This window comes from Xyrauchen texanus, chromosome 24, assembly GCF_025860055.1.
Source record: "Xyrauchen texanus isolate HMW12.3.18 chromosome 24, RBS_HiC_50CHRs, whole genome shotgun sequence".
Classification (NCBI taxonomy): domain Eukaryota; kingdom Metazoa; phylum Chordata; class Actinopteri; order Cypriniformes; family Catostomidae; genus Xyrauchen; species Xyrauchen texanus.
This window is the reverse complement of record NC_068299.1, coordinates 22,180,150-22,198,672: the sequence shown is the minus strand read 5'-3', so window position 1 is coordinate 22,198,672 and position 18,523 is coordinate 22,180,150. Positions and strand designations below refer to the sequence as shown.

Genomic DNA, 18,523 nt, shown 5'->3' with positions numbered 1-18,523 from the left:
TTTAGATAGGAATTCCTTATCAAAATTGATATTGGTCATTGATTGGTCATACAATTACATCTTAAGTAATGAAGATTATAACTGATTCAAGGTCAGTCATTAAATTAAATTATTTCTCCTTTGAAATGCATATATGCCTGCACTTGAGTTGCACATTTACAGGGTGAACTGAAATAGTTATCAGGGTCCAACTTGACAAAAGGGCACAGAGATCCCCCTTACGATGTCATCCCACGTAACAACTTTTAGCAAAAAAACAACATAAATAATACTACAAAAGAGCTAAAACCTCTATGAATTCTTAATAACTATTTAAAAGCCCTCATGAGTACCCAGGAAGCATAATTAAATAATTCAAGTGCAAGGCAATGTGGATATTCCCCATAGCCTCAATTTTGTACTCAATAGTTTGATTTATTAACACTTCAAATTTTAAGTCTATGGATTTCTAAGAAAATAAATTCAAGGAAGTTTTCTAGATTTGAAAATAATTCAGACATTTCAAGTAATGTTTAATTAAGACAAGTCGATTTTTCCAGTAATTACAAACTTATGGTTTATAGTGCACACATAAAAAATTCAAACGCACATTTCAGTATTTGAATGTGCATGTGTCTTAAATTTGACAGATATTTGAATTTAAAATGTATATTTGACAGCCTAATCTGTGTTAAAATATATGTGATCAGTGTCCTCCTCAAATGTCCTGATCGGTGCACTAGTTAATTTTAGAATTAGAGAAAGTGCAATTCACAACAGATGTTTCCATTTAAGTTGCTCATGTTATTTACACTTACATAAGCAAGGGTACAGAGCAGACTATTGTTCTTAACACCATGTAATGTTTCAGTTCCTAATAAAGGTACTGGCCAACAGATGAGTAACTCAATTTTTTCTCACCAATAATTTTTTACTCACATTTGGCACATAGCAAGTGTTACTTTAGGACCCATAATTTCCTCTATATACTGAATATTAAGGGTGAGGTGAAGACTGAAAATGGTGTGTTTGTTTTTGCAGTTTGTTGCAAGTTTGAGCTTCTATGACCACTGAGTCACAGCTGTATTAGACTGAACAAATTCTGCAATGCAAGATCCTTTTATCCCTTTCCCAGATGTGAAATTTGATGGAGATTGTTGTGCATCACTCTGTCTGCATGAGTTGAATCCTGTCTTAAGGATTTGAATATTACATCTAGTGAAGGACATCATTTAGAGTCATAAGCTGTCTTTGGCTGTGTCCAGTCTCCAGTGTGTCCTTTTGTCCTATTTCTGACCTACAATCCTCTCTCACTCACTCTGGCAGTTGCTCAGAAAGAGAGAGAGATATGTTGGGTGAGCCCAAGTCTGACAGGTAAACAAATTAGACTTGCCCTGAGAAGCGGTAAACTTGATCCAGGTGTTTGTATGAATGTATCATTCAGACTATTTTTGTGAAGTTCAGAATTATAGCAATGCTTCCGCTCCAGTGCTGAGCCATTCTCTTGTGGCAGTTGCAACAGCAAAGGTTGGCTTCTAACCCCTGGCCTATATTCATTTTCTTTGTCATAAGTTATTGATGCTTTAAAAGGAAAACCAAATTATACTATTTTAAATAGATCATTTATTTTCAAACCAACTCCCCTTTTAAATAATTGTCAAAGTGATGATTGATTCACAATATTGAATTTGGCACAAACTCTGTCCAACCTGGCCATCCCCATGTGTTCCCAGATTGTCATAAAAACATCAGGATTGTATCGACATGCTGAGCAAACACACTCGAGGCAGAAAAAATTATTGGAGACACGTACTCAGGGACACAGACGGCTCTTAAATCAGCATAAGATGCCATCTCTTCATAGCGAACAGCAACCTTCTCTCCCCAGCAGCACGACTTGATTTGTGATACTGCCGCATCTATCGCCTCGGCTTTGTGTTAGATTTGTGCGCAAGGAGACACTATCTCTCCTGCTGTTGGATTTGTGCCAGAACAAAATTCGCTTTTACGCCTGTATCACTCTCAAGGTTTGAAGGGCTTAATGGCAAGATAATTCTGTATTTCAAGCCTCACAGCGCCATCATTAGCTAGATGTATGCGGCGATGCCAAGTTATGAAATGTGTTCATTTCACAAGGATGAGTTTAGATTGATGTTAAGGCTGCGGCTTCCTTCGACGCGTCTGACCCGCCTGTGGGTAGAGGAGATTTAAATGCAAATTTATATTATACATCCCACTCACTGTCAGTGTGGACGATGGCCTGCAAGTTCTTTTCTTATGTAGGGCTGTGTGCATCGGCACCGCATTGCCATCTATTGGAGACTTTAATTGATTTAGAGATATATAATGTGTCTATATATAATGCCTAAGGACATGGAGAGATTCTTTTAACAGCATAGCTCAGAATAAAGTCAGGTTATGTGACTTTTTTGTTTTTGGTAAAACACTTATCTTAGTTATTAAATTGACTCTTCATTTTCAAGGCTTTGCTCAACACACAGAACAAACTACGGACGTTAGTTCCCAACTTCACCTTCAATCTTGGCTTCTCTGGGAAGTTCTATCATGCAGGTAATTTGTCTTTTTATTCACTTGTTGTTTTTTGGTGTCTTTAATTCTTTCCAACCCAAATATATTGTTATTACTATTTTTAATACAGTATCTGTATTAACCTGACTTTTGTGTTGCTGTGTGCAGGTACCGAGGAAGAAGATGAAGGTGATGACATGCTGTTGCAGCACAGGCGTGAGTTCTGGTGGTTTCCACACATGTGGAGTCACATGCAGCCTCATCTCTTCCACAATGTCAGTGTGTTGGCAGAGCAGATGAGACTTAACATGCAGTTTGCACAGGTTGGTTTTGACTGTAACTCTTACATTATGCTACATAAAGGTGTGTAATATTACTGCAAATAGCCACCCCAAACCTGCAGAAATTATAGAAATGATTACTTTTACAGAGAGGTTCTCAAACATTTCATGCCATTGCCTGAACAAATAGATAGTCCTGCCCCAAACCTGTGTCATCGGTTGAGCCAATGTTGCTAAATCTGTCAGCTTTAAAGGGTTAGTTCATCCAAAAATGAAAATAATGTCATCAATTACAGACTAGGGGTGAAACGAGTCACTCATCTCACGATTCGGTTCGGTTCATGATTCTTTATACTAAGCAAAGAAAAGTTAAGATTGAAAGTTTTTTTTTGTTGTTGTTGTTTGATAGTCATTTATTTAAAGACATATGCAAAACAGTTCCTTTCCTTTTAAAATTAGCTAAAAGTACTGTATTTAGTGCTAAATGATCCATCAGAGATGTACTGGGACTAAAAATCAGCCCAAATCAGGGCAATGGTGACACCAAATGAAAACAATAGCTAATGATTCTGCTTTGCTGAAAATACAGAATTATGTTTGATACATATACTGCTTATACAGTCAATTATTACTTACATTAAAATATTTTACATTTATTGTATTTTTTAAATAATATTGTCTCTGATTGCATCGAAATATTCTTTACAAAAATAAATATTTAATGGAAGTGCATGCTTATCCAGTCAAATAATAATAATTTACTGATTAAATCAAATCAGACATAATATTTGACAAAGATTATATTTCCACATATCATTATTATACATAATATTTAGCATTATATTTTGGGCGATGGGACGGCTATCGATGTTGAGAATAGACAGTTGAGTGTCATGACTGCCAGACAGATACTTTTAAGGGGTTGGAGGTCGACTGGAGCACCCTCATTTCAGGAGTGGTGCTCGGAGATGCGGCCTTTGAAGAAGGGTCATTTAGAAGACTAGAGAAATATAATTTTTTTGTGGAGAAATGAGGCGGATATCTGACGTTGCTGACATTGCTATAATCATGTACGACCACTGGGATGTTGTTTGGGGCCAGGGTGGGGAAGGGGTGATAGTGGGGGTTGATTGTTGATTATGTGTATATATGTTTTGTTTTTCTGTTTTCAATATGTGAATCAATAAAAAATTGTTAATCAGAAAATATTCAGCATTATACAGTATATAGTACATTAATATATCATTAAACTTCTGTAAACTTTAGTTTTCTCTCATGCAGTCAGAGCAGATCACTCTCGCTCTTCAAACGGACATTCGATCCCTCGCACTGAAAAGGTGCGTTACTCTCCCGATTCAGGTTTCAGTTTCATTTTCCACAGTTTCAGCCGAACTCAGCGTATAACATCTGTGGCTGCTAGTGTGCAATCTTAGTTTAGTGCTCCTTGTGTGCAATGAAGCAATTTCCATCTGTATGCCTGTGTTACATAGGCTTAGGACATTGCGCATTTTGGATAGAACCGACGCTAAAATAATCATTAAAATTATATATTTTTTTAAATCCCATCTCCAAGATGTGCATCGTCAAATTTTTTAACCACGATGTACCATTCCACGATAAACCATTACACCCCTATTATACACAACCTTATGTTTTTCCTTGGAACACCTTAGGAGATGTAAGCGATTGACCGCCCCAGTCACCTTTCACTTTCATTGCATCTTTTTTCATACAATGAAAGTGAATGGTGACTTAGGCTGTCAGTCCCCAACATTCTGCCTAACATCTCATTTGTGTTCTATGGAACAAGACATGGGTGAGTAAATTAAGATAACATTTTATTTTGGGGTGAACTATCCCTTCAAACAAACAAAAATCCCTTCAAAAAATCTTTAGAGAGCTGCAGTGTTTACACTTTTCTGGGAAATCAAACTATTTAGTAGCTGGCTTAGTGTGGGCTGCACATTAAACTGGAGTAGAATAAAATATTTTATCATTGAAAAAAAATACACCCCTGCTTCCCCATTTGTTATTTTGCCACCAGGGAGCACATTTTGTTTCTTCATCATTGTGTTACTATTTATGGCTATTATTGCTGCCGTCACAGAGGTACAAGTATTGATTCTCCGCCAGCCAGCTTTATCCCATGTTGGTTTTTCATTATAGATTTGTATTAGCACTTTTTCATTGGATCGGTAGGATTCTCTTTGACCTTGAATCGGTGTGTATCATCTGCCAAAGATTGTGAATTTGGCCTGTTGAAACGAGCCCACCCTGGTGTAATGATGTTCATTGGAGTGGGATATGGACCGCAGGCAGAGAGAGAGAGAGAGAGAGTGCGCACTGTGAATACTAACCAGCCCTTTCCTCCTCTCTCTAATCCCTATGTCACATCCTGTCTTTAGAGCAGACACTGACATATGCCTTTTTCTGCATTCTGCTCAATGGTGAAGACGCAGCTCCTTCATCAAGGTTTAATGAACCTGCAAAGTGCTCTCCTTAGCCAGGGCTTTGTGGATATCATAGTCTGGTCTTCAAGCAGGGAAGAACACACACGTAGAGTTCTTAAAGTGTAAGGTGAATGCAAACACCTCAGACTTGTGAAGCCCTCATGCTGCCTCAGTGTTACTTTAAACTTATTTGAGGGGGTGTGCTTGTCTACCACCCTCCTGTGGTGAGTGAAATAACTACGCCCCCTGACAAACTGAGTTAGATCTTTATTCTGCAGAGAAGCATAATCAAAAGCTTCTTGCCTGCACGCCACCTGATGACATGTCTCTAATGCATCTTGTATCAACTTTTCTCCTTTGTTCCACTCCCGTTCACACTGTAAGCTTTGGCAATGTGGTTTGCCAAGAGTGAATTTAAAGAGATAGTTGAGCCAAATATGTTAATCACCCTCAACCCATATGACTGAATTTCTTTAATGGAAAAAAAAGATGTTAGGCAGAATGACAGCCTCAGTCACCATTCACTTACATGTGATTGAGATCAAGATATTACCAAGGATCTCCCCTTGTGTTCGAGGGAAGAAAGATAGCCATGATGTTTAGAACAATATGAGGGTACCGAAATGACACAATTTTCATTTTTGGGTGAACTATCCCTTTAATGTGGCGAGTATTGAGATTGATCGCTTTAGCATCTTTTTGTCTCTCCTTGTTAAAGGAGCATGGCATTCCCACAGACATGGGGTACGCTGTGGCCCCCCACCATTCAGGGGTTTATCCTGTACACAGCCAGCTATATGAGGCCTGGAAGAATGTGTGGCAGATCACAGTGACCAGCACAGAAGAATATCCCCACCTGAGACCGGCACGCCATCGCAGAGGCTTCATCCATCATGGGATAAAGGTAAAAAGATGTGAACATTCTGAAAGAAGGCTGCTGACCTCTAGGTAAATGTTCCTTTGTCTTTTAAATGTCATTTTCATAGGAGATACAAATTGCAAAATTGAAATTAAAAGCAATCTCTTAAAGAAAAACATGGAAATTGTATTAATTGAGCCCTATTTTAAGAGCACCAGTGTTAAGTGCAGTGCTATGCCATAAGTCATAAGTGCAAAGTCTTGAGTATGGCCATGAAGTTTTGGTATTTTCGTGCAAGCATGTGAATACAAAAATAGAGACCCTAATGTATTGGAAAATGTCAATGAATTAATTTCCTGAGGTATTTTTAATCTCCTGCCCTGTTCATTGTTTTAATCTGAGAAATGTTAATACTGTTAATGTAGTCTGAGCTAGAGGTCTGAACGGGTCTTAAAATGAAACCCGGCACGTAAATGACACCGTGTGACACAACCCTACCTGGCCCGAACGGTACCATCAGATTGTAAGCCTGAACCCGAAATCGTTCACTTTGTTTTAAAATTTCTTTTCCAAGCAAGTATTGCTGCAAATAGGCTGTATTTTATGTAAGAATCATTGGAAATATTCGTAACAGTATTGTAACTGTAAAACTGTTTTAACATGGCTAGGTGAGACGCGGTGAATTGCCCGTACTGGTCTCTAACCTTCCTCTGTCTGCAGGTGTTGCCCAGGCAGACATGTGGCCTTTTTACTCACACCATCTTCTATAATGAGTACCCTGGAGGCTCGCGAGAACTGGACAAAAGCATCCGTGGAGGAGAACTCTTCCTCACTGTCCTTCTTAACCCTGTTAGTAGAAACAAGCTGCATTGCATTTGTGCTGTTCTTGTCCCTCTGTGTATGTGCTCGCATGTGTGTATTTAGCGAATGGGAGTGGGTATATTTTTCTTTGTGTCTGTGTTTGTTTACATGTCCCACAGACGGTGGTGACGGAGTCTGCCCTTGTGCTGTCTGCTTTTGTTTGTGTTCAGGGCTATCGCATGTAGTGCTTGGTAATTCAGTAGCTGAAAACATAAACCACATTTTTATCTTCATAATTATTCAAATAGATGTTTCCACAGCTTCTTTTTAAAGAATAAAACTGAACTTAACTGTAAGTAATGTTGTTCCTGCCCACAGATCAGCATCTTTATGACACACCTGTCTAACTATGGAAATGACAGACTCGGCCTCTACACCTTTGAATCGCTGGTGAAGTTTGTTCAATGCTGGACCAACCTAAGGCTACAAACTATTCCCCCTTTAGAACTGGCTGAGAAGTACTTCCAGATCTTTCCAGAGGAGATGGACCCCCTATGGCAGGTTAAGGAAGATTACAATCAATTTAAGTGTAGCATATTACCATGTAGAATGTTGTACAGAAAATGAGATGTTTTCTTTGTTTTCAGTCTTCGATTGTGTACAGGGACTGGAGAAAAGTGTCACTCATCATCTCTTTTTATTTACTCATGTAACTCATTCAGAACCCCTGTCATGACAAGAGACATAAAGACATCTGGTCCAAGGAGAAGACCTGTGATAGACTGCCCAAATTTCTGGTCATTGGCCCACAGAAAACAGGCAAGACAACTATATTTATTCCCTGTATTTCCAGTCCCAGATTTAAATGTGAAGTGTGTCATTTCTGCACCATTAGCTACATCAAATTAATTTATACTGTAGTCCAGGGGTACTCAATTAAATTAGGAGGTCCGGTCTAAACATTTCCATGCCACCAAAGGTCTGGACAATAATAACTTGCATAATTTCGTAGCCATTCTGACTACTGGCAACATGTAAGAAATGCCCATTTTTTGGAATAGTTATTATAAATTCCCAAGTTTGCTGCCATAGTAGCTTACCTTGTAAAATAAAAATTATTTATTCACCAAAGTGAAATTCAACTGATCACAATGCATAGTCAGGACATTAAAAACATGAAAAATTGGGCCTGGGTAGCTCAGCGAGTATTGACACTGACTACCACCCCTGCAGTCACAATTTCGAATCCAGAGTGTGCTGAGTGACACCAGCCAGGTCTCCTAAGCAACCAAATTGGCCTGGTTTCTAGGGAGGGTAGAGTCACATGGGGTAACCTCCTCGTGGTTGCGATTAGTGGTTATCACTCTCAAAGGGGCGCATGGAAAGTTGTGCGTGGATCACAACAAGCCACATGATAAGATACTCAAATTGAGCAGCGGAGGCAACTGAGACTTGTCCTCCACCATCCGGATTGAGTTGAGATCTTTTTTTATTTTTTATTTTTTTATTACTATTACAATTTGAAGAAAAAAAGGTTCAGAACTACTTCAAAGATTTCTCATCAAAAAATCCTCCAAGTGCAGCAAAGACAGCTTTGCAGATTATTGGCATTCTAGCTGTCAGTTTGTCCAGATACTCATGTGATATTTCACCCCACGCTTCCTGTAGCACTTGCCATAGAAGTGGCACTTCTGTCAGGCACTTCTCAAACATCTTACAGTCTAGCTGATCCCACAAAAGCTCAATGGGGTTAAGATCTATAACACTATTTTCCAATTATCTGTTGTCCGATGTCTGTATTTCTTTGCCCACTCTAATATTTCCTCTTTTTTTCTGTTACAAAAGTGGCTATTTCTTTGCAATTCTTCCCATAAGGTCTGCACCCCTGAGTCTTCTCTTTACTGTTGTACATGAAACTGGTGTTGATCGGGTAGAATTCAATGAAGCTGTCAGCTGAGGACATGTGAGGCGTCTATTTCTCAAACTAGAGACTCTGATGTACTTATCCTCTTGTTTAGTTGTACATCTGGCATTCAACATCTCTTTCTGTCCTTGTTAGAGTCAGTTGTGCTTTGTCTTTGAAGACTGTAGTCTACACCTTTGTATGAAATCTTTAGTTTTTTGTCAATTTCAAGCATTGTATAGCCTATCAACAATGAGTGACTAATGAGTTTCTAAAGAAAGTGGTTTCTTTTTTGCCATTTTTGACCTTATATTGACCTTAAGACATGCCAGTTTATTGCATTCTGTGGCAACTCAAAAACAAACACAAAGACAACATAAAGCTTCATTTAACAAACCAAATAGCTTTCACCTTTTTTTTTTTGTAATGTCAAGTGATTTTCTGGTACCAAATTAGCCATTTATCATGATTACTCAAGGATAAGGTGTTGGAGTGTTGGCTGCTGGAAATGGGGACTGTCTAGATTTGATAAAAAAAAAAAATATTTTTTCAAATAGTGATGGTGCTGTTTTTTAAATCAGTAATGTCCTGACTATACTTTGTGATCACCTGAATGTCTTTTTGGTGAATTAAAGTACCAATATCCTTCCAAAACAGCAAAATCTGTTCATTATTCCAAACTACCATTATGGGATAATGAACAGATTTTGCTGTTTTGGAAGGATATTGGTACTTTAATTCACCAAAAAGACATTTTTGTCTACCAAAAACATATAAACAATGTACATCAGAATAGTGCATTTTAAAAATACTGTTTGCTATATTTAAGTATAAATGGGCTGAGTATCAAATAATGGAAATATTTTTCATCATTAGGAGAAAACTCTTAATTTCAATGTTTTGATTGTCTTTCTTGCTATCCATGACAGCGATTGTTGTCTCTAAATAATCTTCACATAATATATAAAAATATCTCTGTTTACTGTCAGTAGGCTTGAAAATTTTTGATTAGTTAAGCTAATTTTATACGTGAAAGCAAATAGTTTATAGTCTAAAGGCGCTCTGAAACCACTATAAATTCTCATGTCACAAACCTTGCTTAGCTGAACTGTCGGAGTCATATCAGACACATGAAGAGTGTTTCTGCTTCATTTTCGTTTTCTGAAATGTAGCGAAAGATGCCAGTATCCATCGATATTTCTGCTCACTGTATTTCTCCGCTACGGTCTACTGTCGGTCTTAAAATACCCACATCTGCAGCTCTACTGTGCGGCACCTCATGTTGTGGGCCGGGGGAGAGAGACAACACACGTGGAGCGTGAAAGGGTCTGCTATTTGGTGACCACTGCTATTGTCTGTTTGTTCGAGTAGCCTGACTGAGTCTAACATAACAACATTGGCTCAACCAATGGCATGAGTTTAGACTGGCACAACCTGCCCGATCACTGATAATGTTTTATTTTGTATTTTTTCACCATTTAGAAGCTTGCTGAAATTAAAACAGTTAAGTGTCTTCGTCAAGAAACAACAACCTTAGAGGCATTTGGACACAACCTCGCATTTAATACAAAATTGACATTGATGTTTTGTTTCTGGCTGCAGGTACCACAGCATTGCACTCCTTTCTTACCCTCCACCCCGCCATCACCAGCAACTTCCCCAGCCCTGTCACATTTGAGGAGATCCAGTTCTTTAATGGACCTAATTACCACAATGGCATTGATTGGTAATTTGTAACGCACTTATGCAGACACGTTTTTTTCACACTTAACCAATGTAAGAGATATGAACCATCAATCATAACTTTTTATCACCACTCCACCTTATTATATCTATTATTCTGTCTCGGTTTCATATTGAATTCTTAAGCCATCTTTACACTGCAAACGTGGCACAGAAAGTGGCTTTTACGTAGGTGCATTTACACAGACCATTTAATGCTGCTCAGAGCAGGCATAAATGCATTTACACAGCAGTAACAACTGCATAAATAATGTTATGAGATTAACATTTTAAATATAAAATTATGAATATAGAAATATGAAATGAATGAAAATATGAAGTTGTACTTTTGAATATGTTACTAAATTATGAAATATATGCTCTATCATAACAACAACAAAGTTAAATGCTGCTTTGATGCTGCATTTCATTTACACAGAATTTAAGCAGCATCAGAACTGCCTTTGATACTAGGGGATGGGGTGGGACAGAGCAGGCTTAATTTAGTCTTGCTTTTGCATCTTTACACAGAATTTTGAGCAGGCTCAGAGCAGGCTTAACTCTGCTGTGTAAAGAGCTATTACCTGTACACAGGACAAGGCCACTCCTCATTTGAGTCACTCTTACCTCTTGCAACATAGTTGTTTTGTTACTAAATATCCTGATCTCCTGTAGGTACATGGACTTCTTTCCCTTTCCCTCAAACGTCAGCACAGACTTCATGTTTGAGAAAAGTGCTAACTACTTTGACACAGAGGTGGCTCCAAAGAGGGCTGCAGCCTTACTGCCCAGAGCCAAGATAATAGCAGTCCTCATCAACCCAGCCGACCGAGCCTACTCTTGGTATCAGGTACAATACCACAGCTTTCTCTCTTTATTCCTCTCTTTTTTAAACACCTTTGTGTGGTAACTATGAATCTACTTCCACCCTTGTTTTGTGTTTTTCTCTATAAAAGACATGGATAGTTTAGATCCACTGATTTCAAACTGGGGTGGAGGAGGGGGGTGCCGTAGCATGTCAGGAGAGGTGCAGAGAATGATGATAAATAAATAAAATAATAGCTTTACAGACCATATACGTGTGTGTGTGTGTGTGTGTGTGTGTGTGTGTGTGTATACACGTTATATTACATTTGGCATAAGATTTATTATTAGTCTGATGAGAGACGTTCCATTAGCACTGATGGTCTCACGCCATCAGCACTCACGCTTCACTGTGTGTAACACTCCGTTGTGTTTGTGCTAAACTAAAGTGCAAGAGCAATGCATACGTGTTAAGAGCTACAGGATGTCTGCCTATTTATGTGTATTTTTCTTTTTTGACATTACATTTTTGTGTGTAATAAGAGCCAGTTAGGTGACTTGAAGTGCATCTGTGTCAGGCAGTGTTTACATACAACAGCGCTCCATGATCGCTCGTATTACTACTATACAACTACAGCTAGAAAATAGCTTTAAACAGCTTTAAATGAACAACTGCTGCATTACGGCTCATCTAAGCTGAGAGACACAACAGACTGATTAATTACAGAACTCAAGGCGCTTACCTCTTACTGGATTTTCCACATTGGCGAGGAACTACTGTTTAAAATGGTGGAGGTTTCTATAGTGAAAGACTCTTGCGCACTGGCTACCGTGAAATAGGGAGAATTACCCCCGCTTGGACAGCTATTTTTCCACTAAGAAATCTGATCTTCAGAAAGCTGTAAGCATCTCTGCTTGGGAGTGGCAACAGGTGATCGCACATGCTCCATCTCTATCTCTCTCTCTCTCTCTCTCTCTCTCTCTTTCTCACACACACATACAGTGAGGGAAAAAAGTATTTGATCCCCTGCTGATTTTGTACATTTGCCCACTGACAAAGAAATTATCAGTCTATAATTTTAATGGTAGGTTAATTTGAACAGTGAGAGACAGAATAACAACAGAAACAATGAACATCTGATTGATTCAGAGGAGAACTGGGTGAAAATGTTGTGGTCAGATGAGACCAAAACAAGCTCTTTGGCATCAACTTAACTCGCCGTGTTTAGAGGAGGAGGAGGAATGCTGCCTATGACCCCAAGAACACCATACCCACCGTCAAACATGGAGGTGGAAACATTTCCAAAAGCCAGGGCATTGAAAATGGGTCATGGATGGGTATTCCAGCATGACAATGACCCAAAACACACGGCCAAGGCAACAAAGGAGTGGATCAAGAAGAAGCACATTAAGGTCCTGGAGTGGCCTAGCCAGTCTACAGACCTTAATCCGATAGAAAATCTGTGGAGGGAGCTGAAGGTTTGAGTTGCCAAACGTCAGCCTCAAAACCTTAATGACTTGGAGAAGATCTGCAAAGAGGAGTGGGACAAAATCCCTTCTGAGATCCCTTCTGAGATATGTGCAAACCTGGTGGCCAACTACAAGAAATGTCTGACCTCTGTGATTGTCTAAGTCATGTTTTGCAGAGGGGTCGAATACTTATTTCCCTCATTAAAATGCAATTCAATTTATAAAATTTTCTGGATTTTTCTGTTGTTATTCTGTCTCTCACTGTTCAAATTAACCTACCATTAAAATTATAGACTGATCATTTGTTTGTCAATGGGCAAACATACAATATCAACAGGGGATCAAATACTTTTTTCCCTTACTTTACAAAAAAACATCCTTGTTTATCCAATAACTTGTTAGAAACAGCACAAGCTGTGATACTATTTCTGAAGTGAACTTTTTGAATTACTAATGGAGGTTTGGACGCATTATTTGTTTTGAACCAGAAACGGCAGATTCTGATCCGTCGCGTAATAAAGTAGTTCCATGCACAAATGCATTTTTATGACCGTACTCAGCTTTTCCTAATTTTTTCAAATTTTCTTGTTCATTGAACTGTTGTATATATGCAATATCACACTCGAAATCATGCTATATGGCCCTACATCAGCCCTGCTGTGATTACCTGAGGCTGAATAACAGCAGTGTTGATGTAGAGACATATCGAACTCTTGCTCGTGTGATATTGCTTTATTATTTACTTGGATATTGTATAGGCCTATATACAACATTATTGTATTTATATACATATATATTATCTGCAATAAATAAAAACAATATTTAGGGGGGGTCTTAGGGGGTGCACAGTCTTGTAAATTTTGTCAGAGAGGGGCTTAAAGTTTGAAAACCCCCTGGTTTAGATGCATTCTTTGTGTTTCTTCTTAGCATCAGCGAGCACACCAGGACCCTGCTGCTATAAACCACACTTTCCACGAGGTGATAACAGCAGGTCCCTCTGCATCTAAAGAGCTGTTGACTCTTCAGAACCGCAGCCTTAAGCCTGGAACTTACGCCACACACCTGGAGAGCTGGCTCCTGCACTACCAGGCCAGACAGGTACTACAGTTATCTACTTATGATTAACTTATTTCTCCCATTTGGGCTTATGGTATATTTAACTAATCTTGGTGTGAAAGCAACAATTTGAAACTTTTATTAAAAGTCTTTCTGTCCTTCCACTTTATTCTCTTCTGAGCCTTGCTTGATATAGGAAATAAGAAAAAATGCAATTGGAAATAGTGATAGTGATACTGAATACTGATAGTGCTGAATGTATTTTTTTTTTGTTTGTGTTTTGTTTTTTTACTAAGACAAGTGAAAATATTGCTTTTTTTATTTTATTTAAAGCACTTTTGGTGATTTTGCTTTTGTCGACAACAGTTTACTGTACCATCATATGCTTAACCAAAACACTGAGTGTAGAACTAACAGACTGGATCATTTTATAGTAATGTAAAATCCAGCATAATTGGTTGTATGCTGTTTGTTATAATTGTGGTGACAGATGAATGTAATGAGCTGAGAAATGTGTCTAGAGTTTAAATAGTTTTGCACATCAATCCTTATAAGACATGCTGAGCACTCTCTGTGTTGGACACCCCCACATTAGCTCCATATTGTAGACGGCACCCTGCTCCGATCAAATCCAGTTCTGGTGATGGACGGCATCCAGCGGTTCCTGGGGGTCACACCCATCTTTAACTACACCCAAGCCCTAGTGTAAGTCCTGCTGTGATTTTTATGAACTTTTGCATATGCTTAAAGTGTGAATAATCTGAAAATTTTTACCGTTATGGATTACAGCTTTGATGATGGTAAGGGATTCTGGTGTCAGAGGTTGGAAGGTGGGCGTCCTAAGTGTCTGGGCAAAAGTAAAGGAAGGAAATATCCAGAAATGGCCCCTGAGGTAAACGACAGACTCATCTCTTCTCCCAAGCCTCATATAACCTATAACTTACTCACTCTATCTCTCTGCGCTCTGAATGATCCCAGTGGCAAGGACACATTTTTACAGATTTGTGACTCGCCAGTGATGTATTCTCTGGATCAAAGATGAATTTGACTTCAGGTTTCCAAAATTTAAGGTCATAAAATTCTTAAATATCTTAAATGATACAACAAAAGTCTTAATTTTTATTTAAAGAGGTCTTAAATGTGGGGACGGAAAGACAGGAATCATGATATGACCTAATGTGATTATCAAACTTCAAAAGAATTTAATTAAATAAAGGTGCTGCTCTGACTACTACCCCTGGAGTCGTGAGTTGGAATCCAGGGAGTGCTGAGTGACTCCAGCCAGGTGTCCTAAGCAACCAAATTGGCCCGGTTGCTAGGGAGGGTAGAGTCACATGGGTTAACCTCCTAGCAATTAGTGGTTCTCACTCACAGTGGGGAGCTTGGAAATTTGTGCGTGGATCGCGGAGAGTAGCGTGAGCCTCCACATGCGGAGTCTCTGTGGTGTCATGCACAACGAGTCACTTGATAAGATGCGCGGATTGACAGTCTCCGAGGCAACTGAGACTTGTACTCCACCACCCGGATGGAGGTGATTAACCGCACCACCATGAGGACCCTACTAAGTAGTGGGAATTGGGCATTCCAAATTGGGAGAAAAAGGGATAAAATAAAAACGCGGCACTGTTGTATTTTCTCCACGCACGTGGGGGCGTGTGAGTGTATCCAGCTGTTGCAGAGCAGTTCACAATCATTAAGCCATATTGGAAATTTATGACAAGCGATCACTAAATATCAACTGTTGATGATGGTGATATAATGTTGATGAAATATGACAACGGTTACTTTTAATTGTTTATATTGCATTATGTTGTAGATTATTGTTGGAATATACATTTTATATAAATTATGTATATTGTATGTAAATTAGGTGTATTTCACAGGTAAAGTGCCTTTAAAGTTAAAAGTTCCATGCTATTAATGAAATCTGCCCCCAACCATAAAATGCATCTGGAATTTATTTACATTTGGGCTCTTGTAGCCTCTGTCTGGCCCTCCCCATCACAAGAAGGAAAGACTAAGAACATTTAATATAGGCTACCAATTATAAAAAAAAAAATATTGGCTAACTATGTCTTTCAACACATTATTGAATCAGCACAATCCAATATCAGTCGACCTCAAATTTGTATCAATTTATGTAATGTACGTATACCAATTTTAATGTGATATATGTGGAAAACATGTCTTGAGTATTTTAAACTTGCATATCGCTTTCTCTGCTTTACTGATGAGCAATGTTAAGGCCATGTTTAACGTGTGCCCCTTCCTTTTTAAGTAAGAGTCTGTGATACACGATTGATTGTGGTATGGGGATACGGTGTTAATTGTATTTGTTCAGGTCTTGATAAAGGTCTTTAAAAGTCTTAAATTTGATTTTAAAAACTCTTCAGCAACACTGCAGTTGTTAGGTAGAAATCAGTTACTGTATTGTGATTTTTAGCATGACTACATGTTTGTGTTTTTCTCAGACACGTGCCTTCCTGACGGAGTACTACCGGGAGCATAACCTTGAACTGTTGCGGCTGCTAAATCGGCAAGGCCTGGCGTTACCCTCCTGGCTCCGAGAAGAGCTCCAGAGCAGCAGCTGGAGTTGAGAAGACTTTGTCCATCTCCAGTATAAGAACCCCTAAAAACAGTGTCCACTCAATGCAGAGGAACCGAGGGCGAGACTCTCAATTCAACACTCCTATGCCACTCTGTTCAAATCTCTTGTAGCAGTGATGGGATGGAGTGCGGTTATGACTGTGACTTTGAGTGGACTGCAAACACGAGCCTTTCCCTGCAGCCAAGGTGCTTGTACGTTCTCTCTGAGATGTTGAAGGCATTGGGAAATGTGCTTCCTTGCCTTCATAATCTTCTCTTAATGGAAGGTCTGCATATCAGGTCCGGAACGCACTACTGGTCTGGACAAGCATGAATTAACTGGTGAATTTAAGTGTGTTAATACACGGTAATTCTCAAAACACACACGGTTTAGCCTTGCTCATCTCGTCAGAAGAATGATTGTAAAATATTGTACATTTAAAAGCATTGTATATTTTGGGTCTGGGTGGGTGGGATTGTGACTGAATAGACCTCGGTTCATCCTGACAGCGTTTGTGTACAGACTGAGCTCTGTTTGAGCAGGATCCCAAATCTTAAGCCCCTCTCTTCTCCACATGCGCAAACGCACAAAGTTGGATCAGAAACCAAATGGTAAGAAAGTATATGCAATTGAGGGAATATAGAGTTGTGTACATGTCTGTTTCCCCACTGTATTTCAGACAAAAGTTTTTAATCAAGTGTCTTATCTGGTTGTAATCCCTCTATTTATCCTCACCATGCACTTTCCTCTACGCTACACACAGATGCATGTAAGTTGTTGTGGTAGATGTGTTGTATGTCAGGAGCTGTAAATGAGGGAGAGGAGAAGGGCTGTGTTTTGATTTGTGGTCTGTCCTACATAAGAAGCTGCAGTATTTTTTTTTACAAAAAGTATTTGATAAACTCCCAACACTGTATTATCTCTAATAAACTTAGAGAGGTTGGAAATATTTGTGTGATTCATTATGTGTGATTTTATCTGATTCTGAGCCTTGACTTACAAATATTAAATAGTTGTTTTATTTCACTTACGTTTAAAGGAAGGAGTATAATTTGGTAGTAAAAGCAATAGTTCATCAAAAAAAATTTTATCTCTAATTTACTCACACTCATGCCATCCCAGATGTGTATGACTTTCTTCTGCAGAACATAAATGAAGATATTTAGAAGAATATCTCAGATCTGTAGGTCCACACAATGCAAGTGAATGGTAAACAGAACTTTGAAGCCCCCAAAAGCACATAAAGGCAGCTTAAAAGAAATCCATATGACTCCTGTGGTTATATCCATCTAATAGCGATCTAATAGATTTTGGATTAGAACAGACCAAAATTTAACTCCTTTTTCACTATAAATCTTGACATCAGCCATCTCCTTGGCAATCATGAATACAAGGTTATTACACGTCCTAGTGCCATCTAGCGCTCTGCGCATGCGTCGGAAATGTAATGATGCTTCAAATCCTGATTGTGCCAAGAGACTGAAATGGCAAAATGGAATCGTATGCCTTGTATGGATTACTTTCATGCAGCATTTATGTGATTTTTGGAGCTTCAAAATTTTGGTCAACATTCACTTGCATTGTATGAACCTATATTGAAATAATAGGTTGAATGTATTATGAGCTGAAATATTAACATTCTTCTAAAAACCTTCATTTGTGCTCTGCAGAACAAAGTCCTACACATCTGGGATGGCATATGGGTGAGTGAATGTTGAGCAAATCTTCCTTTTTGGGTGAACTATTCCTTTACTTCACTTAGTATTAGATTTTCTTTAAAACATGCAATGAGAAATCCAAAATTAATCAGATGTGCTTTCTTAAAAAGTGTCATGTAAAATAATATGCTATTGATTTTAAATGTAAACTTAAGTGTGTAATTGTGTGTACCAGATTACAAATCAGTAATAAATGTAGATAAAATGACCATTGTTAAATTTCATTGCTGATCAAATGTTGTTCAAATGTAAGCTTAGCCAATAGTTTTAGAGCATTTGGTCTTACCTCATTCAAGTACTGTAGATAGGACTGATACTTGTATAAAAATCACCAGATAACCCCTAAAGGGACTCACATCTCTAC

The 18,523-nt window shown here is 38.6% G+C and overlaps 1 protein-coding gene across 2 annotated transcripts in view; it reads left to right on the top strand.

Annotated features, from left to right (window-relative positions):
- The window catches only part of LOC127617676 (bifunctional heparan sulfate N-deacetylase/N-sulfotransferase 2-like), a 212,220-nt gene extending 193,900 nt beyond the window's left edge, over positions 1 to 18,320 (top strand). For both annotated transcript variants that reach the window (XM_052089704.1, XM_052089703.1), the window contains 12 exons: positions 2,463 to 2,550; positions 2,677 to 2,831; positions 5,958 to 6,143; positions 6,819 to 6,947; positions 7,278 to 7,460; positions 7,622 to 7,718; positions 10,405 to 10,528; positions 11,200 to 11,374; positions 13,726 to 13,896; positions 14,450 to 14,559; positions 14,644 to 14,746; positions 16,326 to 18,320. In XM_052089704.1, coding sequence (XP_051945664.1) covers positions 2,463 to 2,550; positions 2,677 to 2,831; positions 5,958 to 6,143; positions 6,819 to 6,947; positions 7,278 to 7,460; positions 7,622 to 7,718; positions 10,405 to 10,528; positions 11,200 to 11,374; positions 13,726 to 13,896; positions 14,450 to 14,559; positions 14,644 to 14,746; positions 16,326 to 16,451 — 1,647 coding nt within the window. In that variant the 3' untranslated portion in view covers positions 16,452 to 18,320. The remainder of the gene's footprint in view (positions 1 to 2,462; positions 2,551 to 2,676; positions 2,832 to 5,957; positions 6,144 to 6,818; positions 6,948 to 7,277; positions 7,461 to 7,621; positions 7,719 to 10,404; positions 10,529 to 11,199; positions 11,375 to 13,725; positions 13,897 to 14,449; positions 14,560 to 14,643; positions 14,747 to 16,325) is intronic.
- Positions 18,321 to 18,523: the final 203 nt, after the last annotated feature.